General features: G+C 38.4%; 1 protein-coding gene across 5 annotated transcripts in view; it reads right to left on the reverse strand.

Moving 5' to 3' along the window:
• The window catches only part of LOC136863885 (E3 SUMO-protein ligase PIAS3), a 566,508-nt gene that overhangs the window by 79,093 nt on the left and 465,285 nt on the right, over positions 1-22,130 (reverse strand). For 4 of the 5 annotated variants that reach the window (XM_067140273.2, XM_067140272.2, XM_067140274.2 and 1 more), the window contains one exon: positions 11,760-11,778. The exons of the other annotated variant lie outside the window; for it this stretch is intronic. In XM_067140273.2, the coding sequence (XP_066996374.1) occupies positions 11,760-11,778 (19 nt within the window). The remainder of the gene's footprint in view (positions 1-11,759; positions 11,779-22,130) is intronic. 5 annotated transcript variants of the gene reach the window in all.

Below are 22,130 nucleotides of genomic sequence, written 5' to 3' on the forward strand. Positions count from 1 at the left end.
GAACAAACATGTCATTAATTTCAGTGTGACACTGCTACGTTATACTATTAACTGTGACATTGTGTTAAATCTCAGTCAGCAGAATTTTATATATAAACACGGCTGTTTTCAAACTTTCAGATGAATGTTAATGCAAGTGATTACCACAATTGTGTGCTACGACACCAAGGTTTCACTCCGAACTCAAACTGTGTTCTTTATCCAATTCAAACAAAATTGTGTATTATTTCTTCCGAAGAGTGTGTAAATTATTTGTGTGTAACTGACAGCAGTGTCTTTGCTAAACTCTCGAACAGTCACCTATTTTATTTTATGTCAAGTGCGCCTAACAATGAATTGTGCTTTTCATTTCAACCTTATTTCTTCGTCAAAGTGTTTAGTATTGTTTCATGACTGACAGCAGTGTCTTTGATAAACTCTAGAGCAGTCATAAATTTCTCTCAATGTTAAGTGCTACTTTATTTAGTGGATAATCACCATGAACTGTGCCAAGTGCATGAACAATTTTCAGTTTCATTATTTCTATTCATGAATTGTGCTTTAGTTTCTTTCAATTTCGATGCTCCCCGCATCTTCATCTTTAGTGAAAATGAAAACCTACAACCTGTTTTCCAGTCATTGACCGGGTCAGGGATGTAATGAATGAATAACATATAGGCTATTAGTACGATGGGGTCACCACTCCCAAAGTGATTTAGTAATGACTGATAGATGCTATGAAATGAGAATGGAGAGTGTTGCTGGAATGAAATATGACAGGGAAAACCGGAGTAGCCGTAGAAAAACCTGTCCCACCTTCGCTTTGTCCAGCATAAATCTCACATGGAATGAACCATGGTATCCAGCGGTGAGAGGCAGATGCGCTGCCGTCTGAGCCACGGAGGCTCTCTTCATCTTTAATAAACTTATAAATTCTATCTACAGGATTCAGAGTGAATTCGACGGCATATCCCAACCATATTAAATGAAACAGAGCTGTTAAACCAAAGTGTCGGGGGACTGTAAATTTTGACACTCGTGTAAGTTATGTGACGAGTGATTACCCTGCAACATCATCGGAGATCGTCCAGAATGTCGAAAGTTTGAGACTCAAACCCATATCAAACCGACCTGGGTGTTCCGGCCTTATCTCAACGTAATATTGGCAACTTGCAGAACGTGTTCCAGTCCCGTTCATCCCCGTGAACTAGGAGCACGAGTCATCAAAAGGCAATGTTGAAGAGAGCGACTATCAACAGTAAGGTGATGTGCACTTTATAATGCATTTTCTAAATAAAAACTATTATTCAATCGATTTAAAATCTTTCTTGTAGATAGGACCCTCCCTCCTGTACCAAGCCCTAGCTAGAAACCACCCAGTATTGTCCTGAGAACTACTTTGTGCTAACTTTAAAATTAATTCATAAAGTCGGGCTATTATACTGGTACAGTATCAAGGCATGATTCAAAGGTACACACTTGCAATTCAGAATAACATTGGTAGACCAAATGACTGCAAAATACTGGGACAGGAATGTTGGGAAAAACGTCAGGTAGACAATCTGATGTAGACTCCAATGCAACGCAGCTTACGGGACAACATTCTCCAGCTGAAAATCATGTAACTACGTACAAATCCATTGGGAGGAAAAATGTGTAGTGTGCGCAAAGAAGGGACAGAGAAGGGACACAAAGTATCACTGTAAAAACTGCCCAGAACAACCAGGGCTTTGTGTGGACCCATGCTATGAAATCTATCACACAAAATTCCAGTAATGAATAACCAGGTTAGCATATTTTTGTATGTGTAATAATTATTATTATTGTGTGTTTCTTTGATAAATTTTCGCCCAGCTGTTTGGAAATTCATATGAAACTGCACTCGGCATTGGGAGCGAGCTAGAAATAAAGCACGCTGTGCGTGCAGCATGGAGTTTTAGAATGTCACATGATGATGATGCTTGTTGTTTAAAGAGGCCTAATATCTAGGTCATTGGCCCCTAATGGTATGATACGTAATGACAATTTCAAAGTTCAAACTCATCCACTGACCAGAATTCAAAATGCGATGATGAAGAATGAATGGATGAATATGAATTTAAAATAATCAGCAGATCCAGCTCACAATATATAAAGTTAAATATAATTTCAAAATTTATCCAGACTAGAATTTTTTATAAAAACAGAGAGGGATGACCAACAATGATTGTGTACCGCAATTTTAAAAATAAAATGTGAAATATTCCCTCTAATTTTCTGAAAAATATAATATAAATTCTGCCCTGTTTTGTTCTTTATTTTTAAATATGAACATAATTCTAATTGTTATTCAGTAATGAATAATGATTATCGAAAGAGTGGCCGGAGTTACCCCGTGTTTTGGGGCAATTCCGGCCGCCATAAAAATAACTCAAGAAACTAAGTTTTCTTCGATGTAGTGTTACTTCGGCCACTGTGAATGTTTTTAAAAAACCTGCAAAACGCCCAGTATCAACAACCACAAACAAATTAAAACGATTTATGGTGAAACAGATGTATACTGATCAAATTCACTTTTTTCCCCAAAGAAGAAACTATTTTATTTAGCCTAAGTGTACAAGCATTGTACGATTTTACAAATTACATGTTGCATTGCATAAATATTTGTAATGGTACAAAAGATAATAAATAAAAGGTACAGAAATCATAAAGCCGAATTGTATGGAGAGAAAAAGCGGTCGGAAAGGAAGCAATCTTGTAGACTGTCCTCATAATACACTGTCTTCTAAATTAGAAAATATATGGGCCGTCATCAAGTTCTTAAATGTGTATCATCCATGTCAACTGATATCCGTCTATTTATCATTGAAAATGGAAACTGTCTTTCCCTTCCCTGTTGGGATAAACTTCCCCATTTATTGTTATTGTGCCTTTATTAATTTCTTCTAAAGCGTTCTTGAAGTAAACAGGCTTGTAACTACAATATCTGCGGCCACGTAATGTTTTCCTGTACGTTCTTGTCATGGCCGAAGTTACCCCGGAAGAGGACAACTTTTATCACAAAACTATTCCCTGAAAAATCTATTTGAATAAAATGCATCAAATTGTGTTGATCAGTTACCAGACAAACTTACATTTTGACCCCATAAACCACTGGAATGGAGAATCGAATGCTCGGGCTAGAGAACAGTTTGTTTTCTGCTGTTACCAGACAAGACAATAGTCGGGGCTGCAAAAAAAAAAAAAAAAAATTGACTCAACAATGAGCCCGCCAATGTTATTTGGACTACTGAGTGTTGACGGAGCATTCTATTGTATGTGCATCTTACTTGTTGCAAGTAGTTCATCTTTTCCAATATAGGAGGCAGGAGAAAATAAGTTTTGCTATTCGTCAGTGGCCGAAGTTACCCTGTATGGCCGAAGTTACCCCACTTTACGGTACTTAAAGCAATCAGTGGGTCTTGTTTAAGATTGTTCAATACAGCTGAAGGCAAGTTTTGATAGCATTTTGTTTTAACATGGAGGAAAGGCAAACAGCTGTTGTGGTTCCTGAACTAGCAGTGGGATACATTCTTAAAAAGAAAAGAAACATACGATATAACATAATTTACATGGGGAAAAAGTTAATGAGGTTATCTTCAACGTAATTTGCAAAGGTTATGTTATAATGCATTTAGTCACATTAATTGAATAAAACTGATAACAATGCAATGGAAATTCATATCTGATTACATGAAAACATGTTTGGAATTCCATAATCATAATAATGTACCGTACCGTAGGACGATCGCTTCATTTCCTGTCTTAAAATTCCGACTAAACTCAATGGGTAGAGAGTGGGTTAGGCTGCCATAGGGCAAAATATAAGTCGAGATCCACACATACAACTAAGTATAATGACAAGAAGGATGGAGGTTTGTTGAATGAGAAATACAGTTAAGAGGTAAGACGGATTCATTATCCGAAAAATAACTGATCCCTACTAACATATCAACAAAACAAATTAAATTATCCTCAAATGGCTCCAAAAATGTGACCTGCACATCTCAAATGAAAATGAAATAAAATTACACAAATGAACGCAAACTTGGGCATCGACCCAATATAAATGACACAATATTAATATATATATGTATATATTTATATGGAGACACGACACTAAGTTTGGCGAGTTGGTAAGGTGTTTGTGTAAGTGCTTCTATTAATTGCGATGTCAAGTGACCTAACGACCACGATTAAGAAACATCAAAACATGACTTCATGATATACAAAAATACTAGTGAAACACTGACTACCCTATATTTACATTTGTTATTATGGTCACAAAACATATAATGCACATTGGTACAAGGTTGGCTACTATCCCATCCAAAAGGCACAGAATCTACTTGCGAGTTGCAGCTCACAGAAAAAGAACCAGACAGAACTGGAAAACCACAAACATCAAACAGCACACGGGCTGTATTCCCAAATTAAACAACAAGACAAAGTATGTAACAACACAGCATAACTAACACTCCTGAAAATAAAACAACAAGATAACATCACAAAAATAAAATAATGTAAGCAACAGGAAACATTCCCGTATCATTCAGCTGCATATGATTGTGTCACAAAGCACACAATCGTCACCTTCTCATGCCACGTGCTTGCCTGTCAGCTGTAAATGACATATACAGATCAATACACTAGACTTGGTTTGCTGTTTGGGGGCAGGTCTTACAGCGGAGACATGCCTGGGAGGTCATCATTCATCAGCCTCTACAGGGCTTCCTTTAAACACAGCGGGGAGACAAGTATCTCTCTCAAATACACAATATTCTCACTGGTCAACTTATCATTCACGGCTTCAGCTTCATTCGCATTCCAATAAATATCAATCCCCTTTAAATACATGGCTCTCTCTGGCCTTAAATAAATAAATAAAATAAATAAATAAATAAATAAATAAATAAATAAATAAATAAATAAATAAATAAATAAATGGATACAGATTGTGGACAGAGGTAGTTTTACAGCGCACCTTCAACTGTACAGTCAAACACATACCAGTGATGCCTTGTTTTTTTTTGTTTTTTTTTACATGACATATGACAAAACAGCCCTCCTTCCACCCCATCAACATACACGCGTACCAACCACCGTTTATTTTACGTGGGCCCTCCCCATCACGTTACCACAGGCTTCAGGAGTACCTCTGGCTCAACCTCAAAGACATTACCGACCTACGGTCGTGCAAGTATACTTGCGCCCTGCAATACGTGCCCATGGCCAGTAGGCAGTAATGTTCGGTCTTTGAATGTTGAAAGCTTAGGGTAAAATCTTGAAAAATCGTATATATACCCCGTTATGGCAATCCACATCATGTACGAGTGTTAAGCTATTAGCCCCAGTTAAGAATTGCTGGTAAATCTAAAACACTGAACGTAAGTTGAACATTGAAGCTTGAAATTTTCTTCACCAAACGAAAACGAAAAATAATTCATGCAGTAAAGGATTAATAAGGAAAAGTGCTCAAGTACTCAGTCTATACATACAATAGTATACAATAATTCTGTCTCAGACTTCTATTTCAATCAGACCTCTGGATTACCAACTAATAATGGATTTAATTGATTAAATATTGAAGATCACACAACTGTAAAATCAAAGTTGGTCATTCTGAAATCCTTGTTCTGGGCTTCACTTTGTTCAAATCTGGCACACCTCCAGCTTATCATTGGCTAGATTTGACTCATGGTGTGATGCCTCCTTACTTGAGTCTACCGGCAAAGGTCATTTTTGAAATTTGAAGCATCTCGCAGCAAGTGGAAAAGTATTGGTGAGTCTCGCCCCTCTCATCACTCCAACCGACTTCCAGCCTCGCCTTCGGCTCTCTGCATTTGAAAGGTCAGAATACTGTCCACGTTGAAAAAATGATTAAATATATAATTGAAGCATCTAGGGTATGGCTCAATAATATGTGGAAGATCATCATCAAATGAATCACTGTTGACGGTGTTTACTTATAGGTCCCCGTACGGTAATAAACATAAAAGTTGTCTACTTCCTTGAGATATTTTTCTCGCAATCTACTCGTACGCTGCCGTTTTATTCATTTTATTTCGGTACTCTATGGAGCTGTAAATGTAAATTTATTTATAGAGAATTGTACACTCCATTTTATTGATATTTAGAAATTTCATGATCCGTATTGAAGTGGGATTACAATAATTGAAATTAAGAGGGTTCCTCCTATTCAGTACAAAGATATTTATTAACGTGAATAAGTCACATATCGTTCACATGAGGTACTAGTTTCGGCACTAAACTTGTGCCATCATCAGCCAACAAGTCAAATCGGGCAAACACAATATAACTTTAAAACAACTTTAAAACACAGTATAACACCTGCACAGATGAATATGAAATAAAATATGGTACATGATGATGTTGCATTTCAGTTTAAAATCCATTAAAATGGCGATGCCTTCGTTGTTGTATGCACATGGGGGTTTGTCCAGCTTGTATATGTCTCTCGTTTTTTTAAATCTGTTAAAATTATGCTGCGGAGTTTAATGTCATATGAAGTTACCACTAGGTGTGTTCTGTAGTTTGGTTCCAAAAAATAAACAGGCATATGATAAACTTGGTTAGATCCAAAGAATTAATTCCCACTTCAATATGGATTTTAGAACCTTGAGCAGCCTGAGTAATCGGTGGAAGGAGCTGGATGATATGAGACTCTTCACGTTAATAAATATCTTTGTATTGAACAGGAGGGACCCTCTTAATTTCAATTATTGCACTCTATTTTATTCACACAGTCCTCCTTCAGGTTATTACTAATATTCTTCTTATTGTTGCTTGATAATAAATTGTTACTTTTTTCTGCTGGTTTGAAAAGAAAAATATATATGCATATTATTTGAGGTTCTATTATCTTATTCTTGCCCTTGTAATTATTGGACCTAATGGTCTACTTTCACTAGCATTGAGCCCATCTTATTTTCCTTTTTATTCCCATGAGCATATATGCATATTTCACTGTAACTATAATTCCCATTGGAGTAATAACCTCACTTTGATTACACTCGCGTTACCCCTACGGTGACGTAACAAATATAAGCAGCGATGTGCCTCATACTTAGCAATTAATACCTCGACATGGAAAAAATGAAAGGGAAAATGAAAGAAAAAGATAAGGTTGAAAGAGCAATAAGAGCAGGAAATATTGATGAGGCCGCTACATGGCTGAAATCAACTATAACAAGTGGGGCCACCACACAAGATTCAAATAGGAAGGCGAGGCCATGGTTCGACAGAGAATGTTATGAACAAAGAAAATTGACACTGAAAACACTACATAAAACTAGAGGACAAATGGCAAGCGCAACCACCGAAGAATACCAACAAGAACGAAAGAAATACAAGGACCTAATAAAAAAGAAGAAAAAGCAACACCTGGAAAAAGAACATAAGAAAATGGTAGAGGAGGCAGAAGAAGACCCCTACCGAGCTCTGAGGCCAAAAGGGCAGAAAATACAGCCCAACATACCTATGGAAACATGGATAGATCATATAAGAATAGTAATTTGCTCAAAAGAAACAAGACTCATGATTAAGACACCTATGACTCTTCACCATGGATGAAATTGCAAAAGCGATACAGAAAATGAGGAATAACAGAGTACCAGGAGTAGATGGAATAAGAAGTGAACACTTAAAGCAGACAGCACAAGAATACTTACCGATATGGACCTCCCTTCTAAATAAATGTTTAGAATTAGGAAGTATACCAGACGAATGGAGAAAGTCAACAATCAAGCTATTATACAAGGGAAAAGGAGACACAAAGACCCAAACACGTATAGAGGAATAGCGTTGGAATCTACATTACTGAAACTCCTAACAGGAATCCTCGCCAAAAGGCTGGCAGAGAAGCTAGAACCCCTTCTACCAGAGGAACAGTTTGGTTTTAGAAAGGGAAGGTCCACGACTCTGGCAGTAGAAAACCTGTTGGAACAAATAAAACAGACGATAGAAAGACCAAAAGGAAAACTATATGTGGTTTTTGTTGATTACTCAAAAGCCTTCGATACGGTCAACAGAAAGGTATTAATAGATAAACTGGAGGAACTAATTGGAAGAACGAGCACAACGACCCTGATATCGAATATACTGGCAGAAAACTACATACAGATAGATGATGGAATAGGCATATCTGACTGGCTGTCGCAGACGAACGGTGTCCTCCAAAGTGATCCACTCAGCCCTATCCTGTTTAATGTTCTCACGAACGATGTCACCAAAGGAATGGCAGGAACAAGCACATACGTATACGCTGATGACATGGCCATCGCAGCAACAGATATAGATAAACTGCAAGTATCGCTAAACACACTATGTGAATGGGCAGAGAGAAACGACATCCAGATAAATGAAGAGAAGACGGAATTGGTAGTATTTAGGAAAGGAGGAAGACTCACTGAAGCAGAGAACATCGAATGCAATGGCAAACTACTCAAGAGGGCTAACAATTTTAAATATCTAGGTATCACAATTCAAACAACGGGAAAGAGTTTCAGTTTACATATAAGATCTAGAGCAGAGGCGGCCACTAGGGCTATGAATGAAATCAGGAACATCACACAACTATCGATCAGCACAGCTATGGACTTGTTTAGGTTAAAGAAACTACCTGTTCTGACGTATGGCCTAGAATTAGTGGCAGAATACCTCACGTACAAACAGCTGGAAGAATTGGAACGAGTAAAGGCTAGATACCTGAAGAGAATTTTAGGAGCCCCGCAGAATGCAAGATCGAGGCTAGTGTATGAGCTTACCAGGGAGACCTTCTTAATAGAGGATCTGAGATGCGAGCTCATACTTCAAGCTAGTACCAGCTTCAAACAGCTTATACAAGATCTGCATGAGAAGAAAAACAACATACCAGAGGACTTCTATGCAACATCTGCTATGCAAGACAGGACCTGGATGGAAGCTAATCATGATATGCGACACGTGACGACGAGATTGGCGATCCATGGTTTCCACCACAAGGTGTGCTGCAACAAATTATTTCACGAACCAAATGACGAATGTGTGTGTGAGTTGTGCTTGAAATTCTGTGATCGATACCATATTGTAAAATGCAGGAATAGACAGAAATCCATCGTAGCTTATAGCAAAGAAAAGTAATGTGTATGTAATGTAAATGTAATGTAATGATATTCTGCACGGCATGTGCGCATTTTTCAATAATAATAATAATTTTTCAATAATAATAATAATACACATACAACATTCCCTCTGTCATGAAGAAGCCATTTTTGTCGTTCTGATTACCGTTCCGGCAATCCCAGCATGTCTAGCGGCATAGCACGCAATCAAATTCCATTGGTCAATTCTGGCGAAGACTTGGCAATTCTTTGATCGATAAGAACATATTCTAATTCTACTTTCAAGACTTTCGAATACTTCTCAAGGCTTGTCTAGTATTGAAAATGATTTCACATGTAAAGTTGTGAAGTACTGTGAAGTCGTGTGAAACCCTTAATTTGACAAAAATTGATCTTGTACAACAGGCTTAATACTGTTGACTGTAGAAATGGGTACTCTAATTCGGGAGTATACAGACCGATGTATAATTATTGTAAGAAATTTAACAAAGATTGGACTGGAAGAACACTTAAAAGCAATACAATAAATATCTGGCCGTCACTGAATACATTTAAAACAAAAATCATAGCTTCCACAGAATAGAAAAATATATGGAGTTAATTTATGAAATTAATTACGAGTTTGGGCTAAACATTCACGAGCACATTAAAATAGTTTTAGCACAGAAAAAAGGAACCAGAACTTTTTTAATGAAACCATTGCAGACAACATTCTGTTTTTAACCTTGGAGAAGCAACATGAGCTCCCACCAGCCACACATGCAGTGAAGGCCAAAGCAGCATGATTTGTAAGGCCTCTCTTAAGAGGTATGTCTTCAACACAGCATTATTTAGAATTACAGGATATGTTAACCATTTCACTAGTACAGTAGAACCTTGATAATTCGAAATTGGTTAATTCAAAATCCAGCCTAATTCGAAGAAGCTCTTGTTCCCGGAAAGATGAGATACGGTTTTGCATGTTATTTGAATTGTTTAATTCAAAATACAGATAATTTGTAATTCGAAGTACAATGTCGGCCCCATTACGGAAATTCAGACTTTTAATTCGAAACTGTCTTTACATTTTAAAACAATAGTATGTTGCAGAGTAATTTAAATTCAAAATTTATCTGCATCATAATAGAACGCGTGTTCCGGAACGTGGAGGGGTAGCTTTCTGCACTTACACTGACTTTGGTGTGTCTACAATGTGCTTCATAATTGCTAAGTTGAATGAAATCGGAATTCTTTTGTATTCAACCTTTTAAGGAACGCCGCAATATCATGAAGCAGGCAGTGTGTGGAAAAACAGAATCCGTGAACAGTGGCGATGCTGACAGTTGATGAAAAAAAGTGGCTCATATAATCAATTCGTAGGCACCGAGCAATATTGTATTTGCTGATGAAACTGCATTGCTTTCTTTTAATGCCGAGTCCAAACGGTCTTATGGTTTCAAAGGAGAAAGTGCCAGCCGGAAAAATCATACAAGAGTGGGACTCATTGTACTGTGTTGCAATGCACACGGAAGCGAGAAACTTTATCTCCTCGTCGTAGGAAAGTTCGATAAGTCACAATATTTTTAAGGGCGCTGGGCACTTTCCGTACAAGTACGAGGCATCTACAAATGCAAACAGTACAGTAATCATAAAAATTATGCATTTGCACACAGGAACCAGCATAATTTCTCGTCTTTGAATTGTGTGATTTTTTTCTTTCGTTGCATGAGGTTACGTTTGTCAGTGATTTATCCATGTGCATTATTTGAACATTGTAAATGCATCTTGTTGGATACACTTTGGAAATAGCTTTTTTCATGGAATTTGAAAGGTTTAAACTGTGAATCAAGGTTAACTGCATGTAGTAACGGGCCTTAGAACATTTTGTAATGCGGCAACTTCTGAATTACGAATTGGCAGTTAATTCGAAATCACGTAATTCAAAGTATGAATTTTGAGTCCCAACGTCTTCGAATAAACGAGGTTTTACTGTATTCTATTTCTGGTTTGTTTCTTTACAGTGAAATTAATTGTCAATATATAGATTACACAATCATGTGAATTTTTTGTTTTTTTTAAATCACCTTAATGTATACACTGAGGATTGAACAAAGATTCCGAATGCCAGTTATGGTTTAAATGTTTTATAGAAGGTATAGACTGTATAGTGTTCAAAAAGTTGGTATCCCAAAGCTGGGGACCACTTGCTAGGTCACTTGGCAACATCTGTGGTTCACGAGCTAGGACGTGACTACAGAAATCCACACCACGAATCATCTATTATCTTATTTGTAGGTTTTTGTTGTTGTTGTTGTTGTTGTTGATGTTTGCAACAACATTTGTACATTTTTAGAAGCCTTGTTTGCAGCCCAGTATCACTGCATTCACTCTCTGGCAGCCTGTCTCCTTTCTTCTTCACAGAAGCCTTTGCAGTTACGATTTGGTGTCGGTTAATAACGTCTTCATGATTTAGTCCAATTTTATCCAGATCCTTCCTAATCTCCTGAACAACTTTATCACATATGTTGGGTCTACTATCGGGTATGGTAAAAAATTTCTTAGTCAACCGCTTGCCATCCATTTTAAATAGGTGGCAGTAGAACTAGAGTCATCTTACTCATAGTATTATTAATTACTATTATTTCAACAAGTTACACTTACCAGTATCACAATCTGCAGGCTGTAACAAAAAATAAACATAACAATGAAAACAGTGGCTTAAAGATAACAAATACTGAGATGCTACTGTCCATCTTTCATGTCAGGGATACAAATGTAGCTGCATTTCAGGGCATAAGTTTGAAGTTTTAAAAGCACAGATAGTATTAATTGTAGAGGGTTTGAATTAAATACTGTAGGTATTTTCATATTTTAATAATCATTTTCTTCTACTGTCTGTTGAAAATTAAATCAGTGACTTTTACTACGAGGACCCAATATGCCATACTCTTACTCCCTGGCACGAAAGATTTCACAGTTATCAAGTGAACTGACTAAATCTAAGATCTTTTGCTTCAAAAACTAGAGGAATGTTTTTAAATTCAATGGAAAACAATAATAGGATCAATACTGATATTACCAACAACAGCAAAATTAAACCTACAGTCGTGGAGCAGCGTCTGAGAGACAACACACTAGTATAATTCTGACACTGCAAGGAAACTACCAAGGTCACTGATCGAAAATGTCATCTACCGTTCAAGTAACTTCAGTAATAATTAAAGTCAAAAACTTCATTATTGGTTCTGTATTGAATCGAGATTCACAAATAAACAAGGGAATTATGCGGTCCACCTATTCAATACTGAAGAAAATTATGTCATAGATTCTACAAGTCTGTTAAATCTTCATATTCATTTATTTAGTCATACGGGACCAGCTTCGACAAAAATTTCTATGTCATCATTAGCCAAGAAAAAGAAAACTATGTATTAAATTGTGTAAACAAAAATATCACACTTATTTAGTACCAAAAAATTGACAATTGTATACATTTTACTACAAAGCGTATTGTACAAAGATTTTTTGCATATCTCTCAATTATAATTATTATGGTGTACACGTCTTCATATAAAACATACACCGATGTAATAGGATTACCAGTTCACGTTTGTATAAACATTTTAACCCTAATATGAATAATTTTTCTAAATTATTGGTATAATTTCAGTAGAGACGTAAATTTTAATGCATTTCTAATGTCTTTGTTTTCTTTTCTTGGTTGATGAAGACATACAATTTTTGTCGAAACTGGTCCCATATGACTAAATAAATGAAATGTGAAGATTTAACAGACTTGTAGAATCTATCACATAATTTTCTTTGGTGGCGTGGAGCTGTAAATCATGGGAAACAACTTATATCTGCAAAAACACTCTGGAAACGTGCATATTATATTTAATTTGTACAGTATTTTAATCTTAATCCTGTTACAACGCTTACCTCAAATAAAGGTCCAGGATAAATTAACTATTGACACTACATTGCCTTTGTAATTCTGCTCATCCAATGAACACGAAAGGGTACCAGTAGGTAGCCAAAATGCTGTATAATGCAGTGTATTATTTTAATCTGGTTATCTTTCTTAGTATTGTAATAATCGTCATCGCCACGACATTTACATAATTTGTTTGCCCACCCGAATTAATTGTATATATATGTATCATATGTAATTTTATTCATTATTAACGCCCATCATCATCATCATTTATGTAATTGCACATAAGAACGAGAAATAATTTTTAATATATTAGAATATTCCGTGGTAATGTCAAGACAGGTCTTGCGCTAACAAGCTCCTTGGTGTCTCGCAATAGTCCAGGAAGGTTAATTTTGGAAGGTTCTTGGAAACGTACGCAACAGCAAGAGGAAGATACACAATTTCGTTGTTGGGACGCTAAATCACCCCATATCACGTGCTCCTATCAGGAGGGCTTTTCTGTCAAGGACAGACACTTCATATATATATTGACAGGGTTGTGATGTATAACGGCTCTCATTGGAACGAGATGTCATGTGACATGAAGGGAGGAAGTGGGAATATGAAGAGTATTTATATAGATCTACACGGCGTGGTGAAGATCATTCTTCATTCTGCATCCAGATTTCTTGAGTCTCCATTCTCAGGTAGTCCACGGGCTTTTAGAGAGTCACTCTGCTATCTGAGTGCATGCTTACGATGTGCTTATACTCAACATTTCTTATCAGCCCTGTGAGACTTACTCAGATTATTTAGAAAGACAAGTTCACATAATATAGAAGGACTGGATGTTTCCGTTCTCTCTATTCAATTAATTCCGATGTGGAATAATAGAAAAATAAAGAGACTAAGAAGGAGGTGCAGACTGGAAAGAAATAGAGTTAGAAATGGCTGTGGAAGTAAGGAGAAATTGAAGGAACTTACTAGAAAATTGAATCTAGCAAAGAAGGCAGCTAAGGAAAACATGATGGCAAGCATAATTGGCAGTCATACGAATTTTAGTGAAAAATGGAAGGGTATGTATAGGTATTTTAAGGCAGAAACAGGTTACAAGAAGGACATTCCAGGAATAATTAATGAACAAGGGGAGTGTGTAAGTGAGGATCTTCAAAAGGCAGAAGTATTCAGTCAGCAGTATGTAAAGATACAAGGAAAATGTAGAGATAGAAGAGGAGACTAAGGCCAAAGAAGTAATAAAATTTACATATGATAACAATGACATTTACAATAAGATACAAAAGTTGAAAACTAGAAAAGCGGCTGGAATTGATCAGATTTCTGGGGATATACTAAAGACAATGGGTTGGGATATAGTACCATATCTGAAGTACTTATTTGATTATTGTTTGGTCAGAGGAGCTATACCAGATGAATGGAGAGTTGCTATAGTAGCCCCTGTGTATAAAGGAAAGGGTGATAGACATAAAGCTGAAAATTACAGGCCAGTAAGTTTGACATGCATTGTATGTAAGCTTTGGGAAGGCATTCTTTCTGATTATATTAGACATGTTTGCGAAATTAATAACTGGTTCGATAGAAGGCAATTCGGTTTTAGGAACGGTTATTCTACTGAAGCTCAACTTGTAGGATTCCAGCAAGATATAGCAGATATCTTGGATTCTGGAGGTCAAATGGACTGTATCGCGATTGACCTGTCTAAAGCATTTGATAGGGTGGATCATGGGAGACTACTGGCAAAAATGAGTGCAATTGGACTAGACAAAAGAATGACTGAATGGGTTGCTATATTTCTAGAAAATAGATCTCAGAGAATTAGGGTAGGTGAAGCTTTATCTGACCCTGTAAAAATTAAGAGGGGAATTCCTCAAGGCAGTATTATCGGACCTTTATGTTTTCTTATATATATAAATGATATGAGTAAAGGAGTGGAATCGGAGGTAAGGCTTTTTGCGGATGATGTTATTCTCTATAGAGTGATAAATAAGTTACAAGATTGTGAGCAACTGCAACGTGACCTCGAAAATGTTGTGAGATGGACAGCAGGCAATGGTATGATGATAAACGGGGTTAAAAGTCAGGTTGTGAGTTTCACAAATAGGAAAAGTCCTCTCAGTTTTAATTACTGCGTTGATGGGTTGAAAGTTCCTTTTGGGGATCATTGTAAGTATCTAGGTGGTAATATAAGGAAAGATCTTCAATGGGGTAATCACATAAATGGGATTGTAAATAAAGGGTACAGATCTCTGCACATGGTTATGAGGGTGTTTAGGGGTTGTAGTAAGGATGTAAAGGAGAGGGCATATAAGTCTCTGGTAAGACCCCAACTAGAGTATGGTTCCAGTGTATGGGACCCTCACCAGGATTACCTGATTCAAGAACTGGAAAAAATCCAAAGAAAAGCAGCTCGATTTGTTCTGGGTGATTTCCGACAAAAGAGTAGCGTTACAAAAATGTTGCAATGTTTGGGTTGGGAAGAATTGAGAGAAAGAAGAAGAGCTGCTCGACTAAGTGGTATGTGATGATATACTAACAATTTGTTGGTTATTTTGATCCACCTTTTCAATACAAATTATTAATACAATTAATTTGTATTGAAAAGGTGGATCAAAATAACCAACAAATTGTTAGTATATCATAGCATAGTTCAATACGGGTCTAATAATGAGATTAGTTACATGTAAGTGGTATGTTCCGAGCTGTCAGCGGAGAGTTGGCGTGGAATGACATTAGCAGACGAATAAGTTTGAATGGCGTTTATTAAAGTAGGAAAGATCACAATATGAAGATAAAGTTGGAATTCAAGAGGACAAACTGGGACAAATATTCATTTATAGGAAGGGGAGATAGGGATTGGAATAACTTACCAAGGGAGACGTTCAATAAATTTCCAATTTCTTTGAAATCATTTAGGAAAAGGCTAGGAAAGCAACAGATAGGGAATCTGCCACCTGGGCGACTGCCCTAAATGCAGATCAGTATTGATTGATTGATTGATTGATTGATTGATTGATTGATTGATTGTAAGGCTGGTACTATGTTTTTGGTACTCAGCAAAATAGGGAGTGATAGATTTAGGGTGGAATCCATTCCATGAAGCAGATGACGAGGATAATACTGTTGGAAGAGGGACGACAACTATCAGCCACGGGAGCAGACGATGAAAAGATCAACCTCTGGTGAGCAGTAGTAAGCCCTGTTATCGCAAGTCCGCGCATGTAGTATTGAATTGTAATCTCAGTCCGTAATTTTTAATTTTTGGAAAAACTCGTTTTCACGTAATTTCATCTTTTTTTTGGAATAAAACCTTTTTCTTTGTACATCGTTAAATAATTTACTTTTTAGTAGGTTGGTTCCCTATGTTTTTCCACGTGGTATTTAATGGTTAGTATCCTTATACCTCACGACCGAGATAGTCTCATTAAATTTAGTACTTTTTATATCTAAATTCGGTTTCAAATTACATTTAATTTCGAAGCCTGGCATCCAGCGTGCAATTGTTGTCAATTATCTATATCGGGTGTTTGATCCGTTACATTATGACACCATAACGTGGGGCGCGAAAACCATTAAATACGATGTAGGGAACGGCAAATCTGAAGATAGGGTCTGTGTTTTGCTAAGGGGCGAAAGTGCTATCAATAAATCCATATTTCAGTATATGTTTGATGTTAGGGAATCATGGCAGATCAAACGCAAGGTATGATGTTATGTGATGGTAGTGTGCTTAGAGGTGGTTCGTCAACTAACGATAAAGACACGGTAGATGAGTCTCTGAAGGAGATGAGAGTAGATAAGACAGATAACCAAGCTCATGACGACTCACAGGGTAATAAATTGGGGGGCGGAGCGGAGGTTATCCCTACCACCGAAGAAAATAGCATTGAGTTAAGAGGTTTTATACTATGTTTAAAGAGTTAAAGAAAGAGTTGAAGGATCAGGGGAAGGAAATCAATGAAAAATTAGAGCATCAGGGGAAGGAAATCAATGAAAAATTAGAGCAGCAGGGGAAGGAAATTAAGGTAGACCTAGAGAAAACTAAGAAAGAGCTATGTGACGAACTAAGAGAGTACAAAGCAGAAACTGGTAAGAAAATGAAGGAACATAGTAAGGAAATAAGCGAGCTGTTAAAAAAGAGTGAAAATTGCGATAAACGGTTAGAGGAACAGAATGAGAAGACTGAACAACATAAGAGAGAGGTGGATAAGAAGTTGGTAGAGCAAAAAAGCGAACTTATAGAAGTTATTGGGAAGGAAAATAATAAAACCAGGGAGAGAGTAGAAACAAAGGAAAGTGAAATTAAAGCGTTAAGAAATAAACAGACGAGCATGTTAAGTATGTTAAGTGAGATAGGAGGTAGAGATAAGAAAGTTGAGGAGAGAGTCAATAATGTAGAAGCGAAGTTGCAATGGGAGATAAGAGAGAAACAAGGCTACGATGGGGTGAAGCTTGGAGGAAATTACGTAAGAGAAGAGGAGTTACCGAAGTTTAACGGGAGGCAAACCAACCCACTGGACTTCCTTAACCTTATTCAGAAGCGGTTTGAGCAAAAGATAAATGAGGGGTATATTGAATGGGAGCAGGTTTTGGAATTTATCAGCAGTGCTTTCGTGGAGAAACGAGATCCTGGTTCGTGGTGTACCATAACAGTATGAAAGACCTCAATGAGTTCCAGAATAAATTGTAAGAAAAATACTGGAGCAAGACAATTCAGAGTTGTGAGAGGGAAAGAGTCGTTTTTGGCAAGTTTAGGACGAATGAGGGGGTATCCATGATGGAGTACTTCTTGGCTCACGTCACGATATGCCAGAATTTTGCTGGGATAGCGACGGATACTGACGTGGCAAGGCTACTACTCAGGCATTTTCCTGAACGAGTAAGAACTGCAGCGGTGATAAAGAAAACTAGCACTATTCAGGAGATGGAACAGCTCCTCACTAAATTTGATGGGTTGGGAAATATGGAGAGTAGAAAGAGGAACGCGCAAGATTATGCCCCGCAGTATGAGCACAGGAAAAACCGTAGGCAGCCGAACTATGAAAATAGAAATCAAGGTAACCCTAGGAGTAACGGGAACCAAGAACGAGCGGATCAGCAAGCAGGTAACCGACAGGCGGATAGGAATGTGGGCACTAGCGGGACGAATGGTCAAGGCCAAGTAAGACGTTTAAACTAAGTACGGGCTGTAATTCAGGGTCTGTATTTCAGCCGTATCCACCCGATAACCCAAAGTTGTGTTATAGAGTTATCGTATGACCTAGATGTAAGAGATGATTTAATGTTTGAGCCACAGCAGCAATATATTGATAAACAGGAGCAAGTGGTTAATCCCATTTTTAAGTTAGAAGTATAGGGGGCGGGTGTTCATGCACTTATTGACTCAGGTAGTCAGAGGTCATGCGTTAGTTATGAGTGGTATATGACTTTTGTACAACGAGGTATTTATGTGGAGGAAATGCCAGTTAAGAGTACATATATCATCACTGCTGTTGGCAAGAAGTCCAAACATGTAAGCAGGTGACATTACCTATAAGTATTGCTGGTTCTATTATGGTTCAGATATGTTTAGTTATTCCACAACTTGTATTTAATATCATCTTGGGACGTGACTGGCTGACGTCACACTCAGCACAGTTAGATTACAAAGAAGCTGTGGTTAACTTAACATGGAACGAGGCTCATATTAAAGTCAATTTTGAGGGTGACATTCAGGGGAAACAGGGTGATTGTGCCATGGGATGTGTTGTCAGGGTTTCACAAGCTATCGAGGAAGCTAGAGAGAGCTTCTGGGAAGAAGAAGTTAGTGAGAGCTTCGTTCTGTGTCATGTGATGGTTGATAAGGGTCAAAAGGACGCATTATGGGGAGCTGTAAGCAAGAGTTGCTTAGAGGAAGGACAGCAAGACGAGTTGTTGGCGGTCTTGCTCGAACACGACAAATGTATTTTCAGTGAAACCTGACCGAACTTATGTGTATGAGCATTCTTTTTCTGTACTGGATAGTAGCCTTTTTTGTGGACCGAGGTATGGCATCCCGCACAAGTTTTCCAAAGCAGTAGACTAGCAAATACAAAGTATGCTATCAGACGGCGTGATAGGGCCATCGAGTAATCAGAATGTAGATAACGAGAAGTCAGCCTGGTTACTGTTTTGAGGTGTTGGTGTGTTTGTGTATCAGCTGTGTGCATGTATGAAGTGGATTTTCCTGATTATGCCTGTAGACAGGTGGGGGGGGCGTGGTGTGCTTTCTGGAGTGAGCTCACTGTACTGCTGCACACGTGAGTCATGTCAATCGGTGCGTATGTGATGCCAAGGTTTTTTTGTGATAAATGTAAAGGGATAATTCAGACTTGCCCAATAGGAAGACCTACGTAAACAAGTTTGTTTTTGTAAAATAGAGTCATCGCAGGCAGATATGTGCCATGAGAGGACTTGCGGTAGCACGGTTACATGTTCCAACGGCGTGTGGGTGAACATGTGTAACAGTGCTTGTAGGGTCATGTGTGGGGATACACTTGGTATTGGATGACACCATGTGAGATAATGCTCCCACATATTGAATAGCATGTGGTTGTGCTATATGTTTTTTGTGCTATTTTAATCTGGTGAAGATAATCTTAAAACTGATGAACGCTTCAGTGTGAAGAAATCAGAGGAGATGTTGTATAGTAGTATTTTTAGGTATTGTTTTTGTAATTGTGTAATGTGTGAATTTTGATGGAAGTTGAAGGAGAGTTGAACACTCGAGAGCGTGGAGGCTGAGATATATGTATACGTGGTTGACATGTTAAAGTTGGGTAAATAATGTGTGTCGGTCTAGATAGAGGTGATACCACATGATGGACTGATGCAAGATGAACTGTATGAGACGTCGAGAGGAGTGTAAATTTGACAAGCTGTGAATGATAATTGGATGTATGACAAAGTAGTATATTTTCTATGTTATATATAAATATTGTAACGTGTTGGCGGGGTAGATAAATAAATAAATGCGTACAGCACCTGGTAGCAACTTATTTCTAAGATTTATTAACTAAGCACTACAACTACAGATTTACACACACACAGAGATGATAGCCGAGCTTACAAGTTACACAAGTACACTTACACACTTACGGTTCGCGCGCTCTCTCTCTTAGTTTCTCTTATGTTCCATCTACAATGACACACACACACACACACACACACACACACACACACACACACACACACACACACACACACACACACACACACACACACACACACACACACACACACACACACACACACACACACACACACACACACACACACACACACACACACACACACACACACACACACACACACACACACACACACACACACACACACACACACACACACACACACACACACACACACACACACACACACACCCAGAGTCATCGATTATTTACAGTACACTCTCTCAGCCACTCAGTCACACTCGTTAGCGCTGTCACGGTCCGCAGCCTACACGTCAGCCTCGCAGATCGAGATAGTATCCGCTGTTCACTGTCCGTCGAACCCCGTTCGCGGTCTACACACGTCGTCTCCTAGTGTTCCCTTCTTCGCCGCTCCAGAACACTCCAGGTTCTCCTCCAGCAGCCAGCCTCAAGGGACACACACACACACACACACACGATGTCAGGGGAACAGGCACGAGTCCTCGGCTCCAACAGGCTGATAATCGATCAGGCTGACATCTCAGCCCAGGCTACCACTGACTGCACTCTCCGCTCACTCACTCTCTAACTCTCACTCACCAATTCTCACTGACTCTAGGCAGGTCGTTCCTCTCTTATATACCTGCGCTGGTTCTTCTAGAATCGTCCGGATGTTCGATGGATCGAGGAACCTCGTGAAACAGAAGACTCCAGATTAATCTTCCAGTCGTTTCCGTAGTCTTCTGCAGCGCGACCACGGATAGAAGTGAGAAGGGCCGGCCCAGCCCTTGAGTGTTGCTCGCGGATTGGCGCGCTCGAGCGTAAGGGGGGTGGGTCGATGGGAGACACACCCGGCGCGTAGCGAGTTAGCATGGCTGACTCTACAACCATTACAATATGTTGTGAGTGATTCCGACACTATGTATTACGCATGTCAGAATCAGGGGGGCGAATGTAATAATCGTGGTTGCCACGACATTTACATAATTTGTTTGCCCACCCGAATTATTTGTATACTGTACCAGTAAAAGAGCCCGACTCTCAGATTAAATTTTACAGTAGCATGACTATAGTTCTCAGGGCGAAAAACTGGATTAATTGTAGCTACGGCTCGGTACAGGAGGTAGGGTCCTATCTACAGAAAAACTTTGACTCTGATTGCACAAGAGTTTATTCAAATAAGTCATGAATTTGCACATCACCTCTAAGTAGAAATGGATTGTCTTCCTCGTATTCCAATAGAATGGCTCGGGTTCTCCAGCTCACCATGCCAAGCTGGTTGAAGCACGTTCCAGAAGACTCCAGGGATTCCAGGGACTCCAGATACTCCAGACAGAGGCAGCCGGACTGTCTGGATTGACGGCAAGTAGAGATGTCTCGAACTCTGAGGCCCGGGTTGAACCCCGGTGATCCAGGCGATGTTGTAGATAGTCATGTACAACCTCAGCCCAATGAGACTGAGAGGATTGATGTTCCCAAGGTCACTAGTAGCACTGAGTCCATGAAAACCTTGGATGATCAACTTATAAGCAGAGTTCTTGATAATTGTACATCAAGACTTCCAACACTCCTAAAACGATATGAGTGGTATTAATAATTTTAGAGTTCATCACTAGGAAAATCCTCGTCCCTGAATAACTTTTGGCAACGAAAAATACAAGTCCCTTCCTGTGAAATTATAGTTAAACTCGAAGTTCATTACTGGCGAAGGTGCAAGTCTTTGCCTAAACTCGAATGAAAACACAAGTCCATTCACTTGGAAGTTTGAATATATTTAAAGTTAATCACTGGTGAAATTCATAAAGTCTTTGAGTGACCACTGACGAAAACACAAGTCCTTCCACATAAATAAATTCACTGACAAAATTTATAAGTCTTTTAAACCAACACTGGCAAATGTACAAGTCTTTGAGTAAATGTAAGTGAAAT

This window comes from Anabrus simplex, chromosome 2, assembly GCF_040414725.1.
Source record: "Anabrus simplex isolate iqAnaSimp1 chromosome 2, ASM4041472v1, whole genome shotgun sequence".
In the NCBI taxonomy this organism is placed as follows: domain Eukaryota; kingdom Metazoa; phylum Arthropoda; class Insecta; order Orthoptera; family Tettigoniidae; genus Anabrus; species Anabrus simplex.